Source organism: Akebia trifoliata, chromosome 11, assembly GCF_017979445.1.
Source record: "Akebia trifoliata isolate Shusen 1 chromosome 11, ASM1797944v1, whole genome shotgun sequence".
Taxonomy (NCBI): Eukaryota; Viridiplantae; Streptophyta; class Magnoliopsida; order Ranunculales; family Lardizabalaceae; genus Akebia; species Akebia trifoliata.
Window position 1 is genome coordinate 50,783,385 of NC_141385.1, and position 14,919 is coordinate 50,798,303.

Below are 14,919 nucleotides of genomic sequence, written 5' to 3' on the forward strand. Positions count from 1 at the left end.
GACCCCAAAAGTTTGAATGGATTACATCAAAAGGACTCAACTAACAACTCTCTAAACTAGGGGGAAACTACTATGATGATGCTTGCCTAACTAACAAGCCTCACATTCCAAAACTGAATTTAGACTTGACGTGAGAACAAGTTGATGCAACATCTACAATGGCGGGTGACCCAATCAATAATGCCATTGTAGAGGAGAGATTGTAGCACTCAAAGCAGAAATTGGCTCATCATGGTCTAGAACATATAACACATTACACTTATGCCTCGAACCAATCACCTTTTTCGTCCCGAGGTCCTAAAAAACACAATAGGTAGGAGAAAAGGTTACAGCATGGTTTAAAGATTCGTTTCATACGAAACATTTCAATTTTTCAATTTGTCGAGATGAAACTACATGGAAATCAAAATATTCGAAGTTTCCTTCAATTTCTTTTTTCCAGATTTACAGATCTAAAAGAGAAATCTACAGAGAAAGGAAGAAAAATTTGGGAGAAAGATGTCTATGGGGAGAGATTTGTGGTGACAAAGAGAAAAAAATCTAGAAGAGCGAATCTGGAAAGGGAGAGAGATATCGAAGAGCGAGATCTGGAGAGATAGACCAAGGAGAGAGATAGAAAGAGAGAGAGACGTACTTGCGTTTTTTGCCAAGAGAGGAGGTATCTATTTACATCTCTTCACTTTGCCAAAGCAACCTTTATCAACCCTTGACTTTGGTCTTCTCTAACGTCTTTTGGCAAATATTTGCTATACCCATGTTTTCAAACCGAAGATATGCCCCTTGACCATGATTTCTTGCCAAAGACTTGTGTTTTTTTAAAGTTATTAGTGTTTTGAACGTTTCGTAATGTTTTGGGAATGTTTCGGTATCATTTCAATTTTTGAAAAAACCGAAACACTGAAATGAAACGAATTTGTAAACCATGGGTTACAGAACAGTGCAGTGATTTGTTAGCTGACTAGCAGAAAGAAGATTAAATAAAAACTCAAGAACAAATAAGCCAAAAGTTAGTGTCATGGAATTGGTGGGATGGATATCACTAATTCCAAGCACTGGTCGAGAAGAACCACTAGCTAAGACAATATGAAATTTAGAGAAGCGAAATTTAGAAAAGATTGAGGAGATACCAGACATTTAAGAACTAGCTCCAGAATTAATAATCCAAGATGAAGGGGATTGAACAACTACACAAACAGATTTCATGTATTGGTCATAGTTGTGGTGGTAGTAGATGAAAGAAAGGGTAGTCCTGACAACTTTCGGAGGATCTGACTGAGTTGAACAATAATGTTGCCCTAAGGTTCAAAATGGTAACCTTGGTCTTGGGAGCTAAGGGCTGAGTAACACAAGCTGAAGAGATATCAATAGATGCTTGGTGGGCATAATTAGGATGTCCCCATTTGTCCCAACAATAATCCTTTATATGCCAATCTTTTCACAATAGTTCCACTTCCAACGGAATTTATTAATACCACAACAAGAGCCACCACCACCACTACGACCACCACGTGTGCCATTACGATCACTCTGATTACCACCTATGGGAACCCAAGCATTTATGGGAGCAGGCATCTATGTGTATTAAAAAGGCAAGTTGAGAAACTACCCAACAATTGAGAACAACCAGCACCAATAATCCAAAAAAAAAAAACTGCGCAAAAACCCGATAGAGAAAAAAAACAGCACCTTCGTTAAAAGCTGAAAAACGAAGAGATCGGACCAAAACAATATCGTAACACACCGGATAGCAAAAACACTGTCAAAGTAGTAACAATAGGTGTAGTCATCTAGAAAACCCCTTTGAAAGGGACAGTAATGGTAAATGACAAACCCAGACTACGATTTTTGAGAAAATCAAAAACCCTAAAACGACCTAAACGCCACCAAACGCAGAAAATCTGCCTGTTAAGTTCCCAAAACTGATCACAAAACCCCCAAAAAAATACAACTCACAACCACCAACAAGGACCTAAATACACATCTAGGGTTTCACTTGTAGCACAACTAGAGATTAAAACCTTATTTTTTACCCCAAAACCGCATAAAATAGTAATTTTTTTGCAGAAAATACTATTCATGATACTGTTCACACGGCATTGTTCATGTGACCACTCTCCACACAGCATAGTTCATGTGATGTTGTTCACATGACACTATTCACGAGCATTGTTCACAGAATACTATTCATAGATTTGTTTTAAAAACTGAATTTTTGGACTTCAAAACTGCAACACGGGCTTCACGATTATCGACAAATCTGAAACTACGCCCTAAATACACATCTAGGTGTAAAAAATTGCAAACGAAGACTCCTAAGTCGTGTTTTGTACCAAGGCCTAGGGTTTGAAGAACCCAGATGAAAAAGAGAAGAAAAATAAGGAGAGGAGGAATGGATTAATCTATGAGTAGAGATGCATTGCTACCAAATTAGAGACAACGAATCAATCCACAAAAGAAAAATGAGAGAAGAAACAAGGAGAGGAGAGAGAGGGGTCAAACTTGCATAGTTTCGACCCCTCCTCTTCTCTATTTATATTATAAAAGCATGTGGGGCCCACTTACACTTAATTAAAGACGTGGGCCAACCCAATAAAAAATAACTAACATTATTAAATTATGGTACCAATAAAAAAAAAGTATTAAATTATGGGGAAGTGAATGAACAAAGGTTTAATGTATTACAGAAACAAATTGGCCTTACGCAATGGAGATCAACCATCAAGGTCATATTTCTACATAGAGAACTGATACAAAAGTCCAGAGAAAATAGAAGATCTCCATATGATTTTTATTAACCTAGAGAAACCATATGACAAAGTGCTAAAAGAGTTAATTTGGTGAATATTGGTGAGACTAAGTCTCCCTGGGGGCACGGGGGTCCCATCACCTCGTTAACCAAGTAATCTAGAGGTTGCACTCAGTTTCAAACTCATGACCAAGAGGAGCAAACTCTTGACACTACGCCCTACCGCTGAGCCACACCCCTGATGGGTTGAATATGTATATTAACATAATAAAGGACATGTATGGAAAGGTTGAGGTTAGTATGAGAACAAATGGATATGAGCCAAACGAGTTCCCAATTATAATTATTTTACATCAGGAGTCGACTTTGAGTCAATATTTATTTGCTCAGTAACATATGAATTAACTAGTCGTATTTAGGGGTGTCAATGGGTAGGTTCCCGTTCAGTTCTTATGATATTTGGAACCATAACCTTTATATTTTATCGGTTTCGGTTCTTGTCGGTTCTGGTTCCAGTTTTAAAATAAGTGAAACCAGAACCGGAATCATCAAAAATCACGGGTACCCGTCGGTTCCGGTTCTCAATAATCAAATGAGAAAAATTATTTCAAAATCATTATAATAAAAAATTCCTTCTAAAAAAATAACATATTATTTGTATAGTACCAACTTAATAATAATTTATTCCACCAAAATGATGATTTAATGACTTTTATTTTCAAATATTAAAATGTATTTCCTTTACAAGTAATAAATTTAAAAAGAAATGACTCATCTTAAACTCAAATATTTAGTTTATATGAAATTTGAAGAATTTTATATCATGTGTGTTAATTTTAAAACATAAGATTTCCTTGAATCATTTATAATATAAAAATAATTGACAAAATAAATCGGTTCTGGGTACCCATTGGATAGAACCTAATGGTTCCGGTTTCTATTGGTTCGGTTCCATATTAGACCCGATTCTAATCGGTTCCAATAAAAAGGGAACCGGAACCGCATTTTCGGTTTTGGTTTTGGTTCGGTTCTAGGTAAATGGGTACCCATTGACACCCCTAGTCGTATTCTTGTTAGGGGGCTATCTCAGCCTCCCCTTCTTCTTCTTTTTCATTAATATAATTTATATTCATCAAAAAAAAAAACCTTGGGCTATATTATTTGCAAAAGATGTAATTATAGATAAAGAGACTAGATGGAGTCGATGCAAACTAAAAGTATGAAAAAAGGTGTTGGAGTCCAAAGGCTTAAAATAAATGAAACCAAAACCGAGTATGTGAAGTGTAAATTTAGTACTAACACCCATTAAGGGGAATGTCTAATAAAAATTGGTGGTCTAGAAATACTTTGAAGCAACCATTGACATTACTTCGGGCCTATTATACATAAGGATGGAAAGATTGAGGAAGATGTTGCCTATAGAATCAATGTCAGATGGTCAAAGTGGAGGTTCACTTTTAGAGCATTATGAAACCGCTGTGTAGCTATCAATTAAAACGAAAATTTTATAAGATGACAGTAAAAGTAGCAATGCTTTATGGAGCTGAATGTTGGGTGACTAAAAAGCATCACGTTAATAAAATAAGTGTAGTAGAGATGAGGATGTTGAATGGATGATTAGAAAAATTAGGAAAAATAAATCGACAAGTAATGCATTCAAAACATGAGGGAGTAGCTCCGATAGGTGATAAACTAAGAGAAAGTCGACTGAGATAGTTGGGGCATGTTCAAGGAAGATCAACTGTAGACAAAGTTAGAAGGGATGTGCAAGTTGAAGGTACTAAAAGTGTTGAGAGGAAGACCGAAAAAGAACGCGGAGTGAGATAGTAGAAGTGGATATAAATGTGCTTTCAATAACAAAAAAATGTGGCTCTGAATAATGAACAAAATTGAATGGAGGAACATGATTCGTGTAGCCGACCTCAAAATCAAGAGGTTTGAATTTAGGGTGTTGAACTAAGGTTTTTATGACTAGAAGAAAAACTAAAGGATTAGCATGCACATCTCCTACATAAGGAAACAATTTAGTTGATACTTATAATCATCTTAATAGATGGGATGGTTTAGAGATATTCTGAGTGGAATATATCAAATGGTGGATCACAACACCCTACATGTGCACATCTGCTGGTTTCCCAGTTGAGACTGCCCTTGGTGTCTAGATGAGAGGTAGTTTGGACTTTAGAGCCTCTCATTTTTGTATGATAGATTCATTTTGTATAACAGTAATGAATAAAGTGCTCAAAAAGTTAATATTCAATGAAGTTATGGAACAGCTTACACCCAAAACATAAACCTATAGCTCTGAGCAGTGTTGAGTTTAGTCCCACATCGGACACAAATTGCCTTGTCTCTCTTCTTATAAGCTCCTGGGCCTCTCCATTCATTGCCAATTGGTTTTGAGTTACCATTTACCCCAAAAGACCGATCTGATGGAGAAGAGAACTATGAATAGAAGAGGGTCACAAGGCTTAACTAGGATATGACACACCCAAGAGTGGAGGAAAATATACACTCAACACTCCCCCTCACCCATAAGGTTGAAAGATTCGAACCCGTGACCTATACGAACCTAGCATTCTGATAGCATGTTGACAACCATTTACCCCAAAAAACTGATCTAATGGAGAAGGGGAGAACTATGAATATAAGAGGGTCACGGAGCTTAACTGAGGTATGAAACACCCGAGAGTGGAGGAAAATATAAACTCCACCAGCAGAAACATTAAAATCACCTCGACCTCCCTTTTCATAAATAAAATCACCTTTACTTATCGGAAAAAAAAATTGTGATTTGGAGGTGTAGTTTGGGTGACAACTAGAAGTCAATTTTTGTAGTCCTTAAGGATGAGTGAGGATGTTTCCTAATTCAATTCCGTGCATTGTAAAGGAAATTTATCTAAAGGTTTTTGCTTTTATTACTATTTTGAACTTTACCAATACAGAAAAGGAAAAAAAGAAACATAAATCTAACAATTACTTACTGGAAAATATGTTCACATGCCTCTCTGGACAAATCTGCTCTCCTCCGGAAAGTGCTTCATACTCTGTGTTGTCAACAGATGCATCCCTTACTACTGGGGTATAGCCCGGGTAAGGATCCAAATTAGGAACGTAAAACAGCAAGAGAAGTCCAAACAAGACCTGCATATATAAATACATATATATGATACCCACAGTGAAAGAACGTAAATCATGTGTTTTAGAATCACAGTAAATATATAACTATAACTAAACATTATCTCAGCCAAGAATAATGCTTTTTGGCCGTCTCAACTTGGTTTAGCCAACTTTGACGGAATTTCAAAGTGTCACGGCTAAACCTCATTCATATTTATCTCAATCTAAGGTCAGTGTGAGTCAAATCCTATGACGGAGTCACAACATGGTGCAATACCAGACGCACAAAAAAAATATGACAAACGATTACAAACCCATAAAAGTCAGTAAGCATCACAAGGAGTATAAAAGAAACAAACCTGACAGAAAACCTCACTGATATACAAATACAATACCGATCTGCAAGGACAAAATCCAAATGTTAGTACATGCCTTCGACATTTTTAGCCATGTATAGTGACAGAAAGTTCCTAATCAAACTTCAACCTGTCAATGCCACAAGGATCTCTATAAGGTTAGTTCAGGATAAAGAGATTTGAATCTGCAGAATCTTAAACCAATTGATATCTATCATGACAAAATTGTGTGTATTGTGGTTGTTTTATGCCAATTTATTAAAGTTCAAACACGGTTTTTTAATATGTATAAAGTAATTTATTTCAAAATGCGTACAAGAGTTAGGCGGGCAAGAAGACCAACCTAAAATAGATGGGCGCTCCTGCCCACATGAGATACAAGATAAAGCTAAGGGGAAAGTAGGAAACGAATATGCCTTTCATGTGGGCCACAAAAAGGACAAGGTAAAAGGAAAAATAGAGAACTAATAACTGTAATTGAGGACTGCCCAATGAAGCCTTTTTTTTTGGCTAGGCAAGTGAGAGATAGTGGTCAGCAAAAGTGTTAAGTGGGTTCAACAGGTTTTGAACGCAGGTCTTGGTATTAACACTCCACAATCCTTTCCAGCTTAGCTAAGTTGGCACCCTAGACTGCCCAATGGAACCATAATGGCACCACATGGGATCCAAAACAAGCCGCACCAATTTGAGTTTGACTTAGAGTTGTCTGTTGGCTTTTATAAATTTAGGAAGTGATTAAAGTAATTTTCAGAGGGGATAAAACAAGAGTTAGGGACGTCTCCATCATGATTGGAACTAAAAAGAGTTTTGTTTGGGTGGACCAGTAAGTGCTAGACTAGGTTGGTTGGCTGATTGAGACTAGAAGTGAATTGTGCATGTTTTCCCTGCTTATCCTCTTTCCCATTTTATTTGTTAACATGCAAAATCAATTTTTGGTAAAACATGTTGCAGTATAAACCTTGATTCATCCTTTATCCTATGTTTGCTAGTAGCCCACTACAGTCTTCCAGCTTTCTTTTACTGGTCTCACTTTCTTGATGGAACTCATAAACCAGCAGTTAGTTAAAAGCAACTAGTTCCCAAAATTCTGTCAAAGAACCAGAAACTTATTATGCTAAATTATTGGCCGTTTAATGTTCTAGGATACTGGTTTATTGTGAAGAATTATGGTATCCTGAATGGTGGAGCAATATTTGTATGGTATGGGTTCTCGATCTTTTCCAGGCTGTTCACTGCATCACAGCCAAACATCATAAAAATTGACTAAAAAGAGAAGCTTTTTACCTAAATTCATTTCTAATGTGTGTTCCCAGCGATCCCAATGGACCCAATGCTCTTATTTTCTACTAGCTCTTTATTTCTTCTAATTTTGTATATTCCTATATCCCACCACCTGTTTTAAGTTTTAACCTTGAAAATCCTTAAAACCATAGTTGCAAGAAGCTTCTATTTAAGATGATTCTCCCATTCTATAACTGCACTTCCACAATTTTTAATGGCGAATGCTTAGCACTCACAGTTCATAGATGACAACTATGAACTTGACAAAGACAGACTCTTGTCACAATGCATAGATTATAGAATTATATACTTCTTTTAGTTAAGTAAAATCATATAACTTTTTGATGGTCTGTATCTTGAAGTTTGAATCTATGAATATACGACTAATGTAATCAAATCTTTGAATTATTATTTTTCTTCTTTTTTGATAAACGGTTCAATCTGTGAAAAATAACTTCTATGTTTTCCTTTTTGATACTATTGTATTTCCATTTTTTTTTTTAATTTTAATCATCCATGCATGTGTTTACCATTTTTCTTAAGACATCTTTATATTTGAATTCACTACAAAGTTAATAACTATAAGAAGCTAAGCATGGGGCAAATGAAAGTTTAAACCAAGGCTAATCAGCTTAGATGGTTCTACTCACAAAATTATCTCTTGAATGAAATTTGTGATTCAAGGGGTAATTGTGTTGGCTCAGAGAGTGTTCATTAAGGGGCCTCAAATGATGGATGGGTACTCATAGCGACTAAATGCATCGACTCCAAATTGAGATCTAGTGTTCCATGGGTGATGCGCAAGATTGACTTGGAGGAAGCCTTCACCATGCGAGTTGAATTTTCTTGAGTTACCTTTTGGTTTGCATGGAGTTTTTGGCAGAAGTGGATTCGGTGGGCTATGAATTGCGTCTTATCCCCATCTTACTCTATTTTTGTGAACGGATTTCCTTTTTTTAAGAGCTCAAGGGCTTGAGGCAAGGGGATCTGTTATCTATTATCACAGCTTCTTTTCATTGTAGTTGTTGAAGATTTGGGAAGGATGTTATCGAAGGCAATTGAGAACGGCAACTTATTGAGTTTCCCGGTTGGTTCTAGTGGGATGGTGGTGTCTCATCTCCAAATCATGGATGATACCCTTGTATTCTTGGCTGTGTCAAAAAGGCATTTGAGGTTTATTAGTGGGATTTTGTGCTACTTTGCACAATGTCTAGGCTTCTAGTAAACCTCCATAAGAATAAGGTATTTGTGGTGTGCATAATTTAGAACATAGAGTTAATGGGAGAATCTTTGGGATGCCAAGTAAGGGCCCCTCCTTCTTCTTATATTGGATTGCCTTTGGGGACAACCCATCATAGTAAAGCGATCTAGGAACCATTGATTGAGAAGGTGTCAAGGAGGCTTAGTGAGTGGCAATCAAGGTACCTATCTTATTGTAGATAATGAGAAGTACTTTGGACAGCATTCCAATCTACTTTATCTCCTTGTTTTCGATCCCTAGGAGTATTGAGTTAAAGTTGGACAAGCTTTTTTGAGAATTTCTTTGGCATGAAAAGGATGGAAAGAGTAAGTTTCATTTGGTTAGTTGGAAGAGGACTTGTACTTCTAAGAAGCATGGGGGTCTTGGATTTAAAAGGTCGGGATCAATCATAATTAGCTTTGGAGGTTTGAGATGGAAGAGAATAAGCTTGTGGTAGAGAATCATTACGGCAAAGTTCAAGGAGAATGAGTGTGGTTAGGAAAGTGTGGATGTTCAAATCTCATTTGACAGTGGGCTTTGGAAAGGGGTGCTAAAAAATCTTCTTTTGTTTTGTTTGAGGATTCGTTTCAAGATTGAAAATGGGGACAAAGTTCATATCTAGAACACTAGTGGTGTGAGGATTCACCCCTAATGGATTAGTTCCCTAGCTTGTGTGTTTTGTCTCAAAAGAAATGTTAGTGAATTTCTTCCTTTCATGTCAAGATCATAGGGGGAGATTTCGTGGGATTTTGGTTTCGAAGAGTTTTTAATGATTGGGAAATAGATGAGATTGCCAGATTGACCAATTCCTTTGTGACGATTCCATTGATTCAAAATGCAAATGATGGGACAGTGTGGGAGGGGAATCACAATGGGTTATCCTCAGTTAGATACTTCTACCACTCTTCTTGCAAGTTAGGCCCCATTCATTTCCTACGACAATCATCTAAGATCCCTTCTAAAGTTTATTTCCCATTTGGTCAATGATATTGGGTAAAATCCTTATGATGGATCAGATCATTCAGATAGGATTTTGTGTTTATCTGTAAAATGTTCATATAGTCAGTGGACCACATTCTCATTTTTTTATGAATAAAAATTTTGGTGGTGCCACCGGTGGAACATATTCTCATTCATTGCTCGGTTGTTAATCAGATTTGGGGACATTTCTTATCTTCGTTCAGCAACATGGGATGCGTCCCTCTTTCTTTGTATTCCTTATTTCAGTCCTAAAAGTGGTTATGCTTCGTTTTCTCTAATTAGGAAAGGAAACTTTGAAGATTAACCCTATTTTCTATATGTTGGAGGGTATGGAAGGAGATGAATTGTCATGTCCTTGATTGCAATGAGTAGTCTTTGCAAGAGACTATTGTTTCGATCATGGGATTCTTATTCTTTTGACGTAAGCTCTTTAAGGAGTCCTAAGGAATCTCTCTTGAGGATTTTTTGGTTTAAAGTTGTATATCTTCTTAGTTGGGTGTTTAGCCTTTAGCTCTTCAATTTATATCCTTAATATAATTTTATTATATGCACAATATGAAATATTGCTACCTTGATATGTGGCATGGGTACCAAACTGTCAAGGGATCCAAATGTGCCTAGCAGGGCAATCTCTGAAAATTCCAATATGGCAACATGACCATACAAATTTTAACTTTAGGTACAACAGATTTTCAAAGTGATAATGTAGTAACTTGTGACGAGTTAAGGAAACATTAAGTTGGATAGTTGTCAAAGTTCTTTCTATTTTGGCCCCATTTGCAATTTGTTGGGAAATTTGGAAAGAACGCAACCGTTGCATTTTTTAGGGGAAAGTATCTACAAGGAAAGGTCTAGTTCTTTTTATTTTAGAGCTCATGTTCTCTTGGAGCAAACTTTATAAAGAATTTAAGGGGGTCTTCTTTGAAGATTTCATAGTGAGATGGGATAGGGTTTGTTCTTTGTCACGAGAGTAATCTGTTACTCGCGCTGTGTTGTTGTCTTCCCTTCCTTGTCTTGTCGCTTTTACTTATTTTGGGTGGGTCTCCTCGACCCCCCTAGTTTTCTTTTATCAATAAAATTATCTTTATCGATCAAAAAATAGTTGCCGAAGTTATTAGGATACATGATTCACACTCTTAATGCTAATTCATTGAGAAAAAATTAGGAAAAATTGATTCAATCAAATGTATGAAAATAGCCATGAATCATCACATTGTCTCAGCATAGAAAAAAAAATTGGAAATGGGATGTGTCAAAGCTACCACTAGTACATATGATTCCCAATTCCATATCCTAGGTACCCTCAAAAAACAAAAAAAAAATCCATACCTAAAGCTATAGTAGCAAACTATTATAACAGGGTCCATTTCTGATTACTTCTAATACTTTATCCCATCTAATTTAGTGTGGTAAAGTGAGATTAGAAAGATGACCAAAACACAAACTACAGCTTTGGTATGCAGACAGCATCAGCAACTAAAATAATAAGAATGAAGAATGAGAAAACTCACCTATTATAGTACTCTTTCACTGAGAAAACAAGATTGAACAGGACAGACTCTCCTACCAGAACATAAATTATTCCAAATCGGACATACCACCGTAACTCACGGATGTAGATTTTAGTTTCTACACCAATCATGACCAGCATAGAGCACCAAGTAAGAGCCTCAATAAGTAGAGAAAATATCTGTAGAGAAAAAGGAACACACTTAAAGATTAGCTTACCATGTTATGCACACATTTTCACGAGATTACATATTCAATAAAAAATTTAATTAAATATAAGCCAGAAGAGCATGTTACCTTCTTACTACAAAAAAAATGGCCCTTTCGATAGTCTAATTTAGTCATAATTTACTAACCAATGGGGTTCAACTGTTTAAATTTATTCTATCAGAAATCCTAATCATTACAAGGGTATTACAATCTAGAAAAATAAGAATCTAAGGATAATTTTTATAAAATCCACAATAAGTCTAGATTTAAAAAAAAAAGTAAATCCACTAAAGATTCAGCAAGACCGAAGTGAACATTAAGAGACAAATAAAAAAGGTTAAGGAACTTGCTCCACATGGAAATAAGATTAAGACTTAAATAGCTTCTCAATTTAACCACATTTTTATTCTCTTATTTCAATCTTACTAATATTTATGATCTAAACAACATGTTCATAGTTTAAGTGTGGTTACAAGATGAGAATGTTGAAATGGACAAGTGGAAAAACTAAGAAAGATAAAAGTTTAATAATTAAAAAAATGCTTCCGTGAAAACGTAGGAATAGTACCAAAAAAGATGACAAAATAAGGGAAAGGCAATTGAGATGGTTTTGGCCAACTGAAAATAAGACCAATAACAGCCCTAGTTGGCAGAACGTGCAAGTTGAAGGTTTTAAAAAGATGCTAAGACGACCCAAAAAAGATGTGAATAATGGTAGTGTGAGCGGATAGGAACACGCTTAGATTAACCGAAGACATGGTTTTAGATTAGTCTGAATGGAGGAATACGATTTGTTTTCCCTACACCAGATTTCTGGGATAAGACTTTGAAGATGATGAAGTAATAACTTACATAAATATTGAATCATATATATCAATATTAAGAGCTCTGGTGAGTGAGCATTCAAAATAGTGAAATTTTCAATTAGCCAATAGGTCAATTTATACAATTCTCCTCACTTCTATAATACCCATTGTTTGAAATAATGGACGAAGACATCAGTTCATTTCTAGGGGAAAAAAAATGAAGACCCAAAATTCTTCAGTAAAGATAGAGATTTTTTTTTTTTCCTGCCAAATTATCAAATCAGAAAATTGCTCAAAACCAAAGTGAAATCTTGAAATTTCATCAAATTTTCAGAAAATAAATTAAAAACTTGGAATTGAAATTAGTAGAATTTGGTATCTTATAAAACAAAAATCTTGAACCTTTTGAACTTTGAAAAGAGCATGAATAATATGCTCATCAAATCACAAAACAATAACGAAAATCGTCTTATGAGAGAACACAACATAGACTATTAAACAGATGGGGGAAAAGATGAAAAGCGCACCTCAAATGGAGCAAAAGCAGTCTGTCCATCTAGATTTAAAACTGAAATGCCCATGACCAACCTGAACAATGGCTCTGCAATACAATATGCAGCCAAAAGCCCCAACACGTAATTGTAGTAATTCGACCTCAAACAGAACCTCTTGACTGTGAAATCCTTCTTAATTCGCCAAACTCGATACAAACACAAACCCATAAGAACCAAATGAGAGATGGAAACCACCAGAGTATCAATGCCGCAAGGTGTGTAGGCACCAAAAGCATTCTCCACTTCTGTCGACCAGACACCATTCTCTACAGGCTTACAGTACCAAACCAGCGGCTTGAAAGCCATCTTCTATCACTTCACAAACACTATACTCTTTTATTTATTTTCACCAAAATCACATTAATAGAGTTAATTATTCTCCATCCACTCAATCTATCACATTAATAGAGTTGAAAAAAACTCTGTTGGATTCGCAAGCACGTCAATTCCTGCAACAAAGAACTCGTATTAAAAACAGATTAGTTTTTATCTCTTGGTAAGAATGTAGGGAAACGAAAGGCTGGTTGGATTCCCATCTTAGCACCCAAAAAAATGTGCTATTTTTTACGAATTCTCTATACGATTCAAGAATCAATAAAACCAAAAAAAGGTTCCCTTTTTTCGCATAAATGGTCATACAAGTAGAAACTGCAAAAGTAATCTATATTGAATTAAGGCTTAAAAAAAACAAGCAGAATGAAGAAAAATACAGAACAAAGGTTTAAACTTTAAACAACCAAGAACAGAGAAGCATAGATCTAAATAAATAAATAAACAAAACCCTGAGATGAGATCCACTCCAACAAAAGAGAAAAAATCAAAAGAAGAACGTAAGATATTTCTAAATAAAAAGGTGAAGATTTCTATATGATGTCGTAAAAAACACAACCCAACACATCGATGTCTAAAATAGAAGAAAAAAATATATATCCAGCGAAAAATTTACCGGTTTTCCACTAGTGATGTGTGATGAAGAAGAGGCAATCTTTACACCGATCCGTGGTTCTCCTTTTATTTTTCCGCTACTGGTGGAATAGGAAATATTGGAGAAAATGGACAAAACCATGGCGAGCGTCGTCATCCCTTACGTACGATAAAAAAAGCTTTTTTTTTTTTTTAATATAAAATAATAATAATGTTGATACCCCTCTTGGTTTTGGCAAAAATTATATATTTCCCCTCAGTTCTTTAAACCAATGACATGCTCCTTGACCAGAGACTAATATAGAATAATTGATATACCCTCGACTTCAATTTCTTGCTTTTTAAAACGAAAGTTCTCAATCTCTAGGGTAAAAATGTTTACTATAACAATTCTTTGAAACAAGAAGGGAGGAGATGGTGTATTCAAGATGCTAAGAATCTTTGAGGAATCTATATTTGGATCAATTCCAAAAAAAGGTTCAAGTGTTGTTAAAGAAGGAGTTGAGAAATGATTAAAGTGTGGTAAGTTATAAAACATGTTGAAGAGTGGTCAATCAAGATATGTCATTCAACCCATCAGGAGTTAGCTGAGATGGTAAAGAGCAACTGGATTTGCTCCCCATGTCATATCTTCGAATCTCTATATGCCCTTCCATCAAAAAGTGACTACTTAATGACTTCTCGTGACAGGTTGGGATGGTGCATGCAATATGAGAATTAGTCTTGTGGATAAGGTTGGTGTTTGGGTCGAGCAAAGTCCGATGGACCAAAGGCTGGCCAGCTACCCTTAAGATCACCTCTTTACAACAACAACAACAAACAAAAAAAAAAAAAAAGATATGTCGTTTCAATTAATTAACTCTTCAAATTGGCTCTTATACATTCTCTTATCGTTGTGATTTGTTGCAATTAGGATAGAGTTCATCCTAGTTCTTCACTTTTAGGGGGGGTCAAAATTGAGTCCATAGGGCATGTGTGAATTATTGTCAATAACTTGTGCTCTTTGTTTTCTAATCCAACAAAAGCAAAGTATCACATTTCTTGTTTAGTTGGATTGAAGCCATATTCACTATTTTGTGGTCAAAAATCTAATTAGATTTTTTAGATTGTTCGATGATATACACTCAAGACATTTGCTTGGCATCCAAGGGAGAGGTTTCTCTTGATGAGTGTAGCCTTTAGCATTGCCTAG

General features: G+C 35.7%; 1 protein-coding gene across 2 annotated transcripts in view; it reads right to left on the bottom strand.

Moving 5' to 3' along the window:
• Nucleotides 1-13,903, bottom strand: part of ABCC2 (multidrug resistance-associated protein 2) — a 52,431-nt gene extending 38,528 nt beyond the window's left edge. The window contains exons 1-5 of one of the 2 annotated variants that reach the window (XM_086417205.1): nucleotides 13,750-13,903; nucleotides 12,777-13,252; nucleotides 11,236-11,414; nucleotides 6,226-6,265; nucleotides 5,731-5,890 (exon numbers count right to left, since the gene is read on the bottom strand). In XM_086417205.1, the coding sequence (XP_086273331.1) occupies nucleotides 5,731-5,890; nucleotides 6,226-6,265; nucleotides 11,236-11,414; nucleotides 12,777-13,109 (712 nt within the window). In that variant the 5' untranslated portion in view covers nucleotides 13,110-13,252; nucleotides 13,750-13,903. Of the gene's footprint in view, nucleotides 1-5,730; nucleotides 5,891-6,225; nucleotides 6,266-11,235; nucleotides 11,415-12,776; nucleotides 13,624-13,749 lie in introns of those variants that run through there. The other variant, XM_086417206.1, reaches the window with a different exon arrangement.
• Between the last annotated feature and the right edge of the window lie 1,016 nt (nucleotides 13,904-14,919).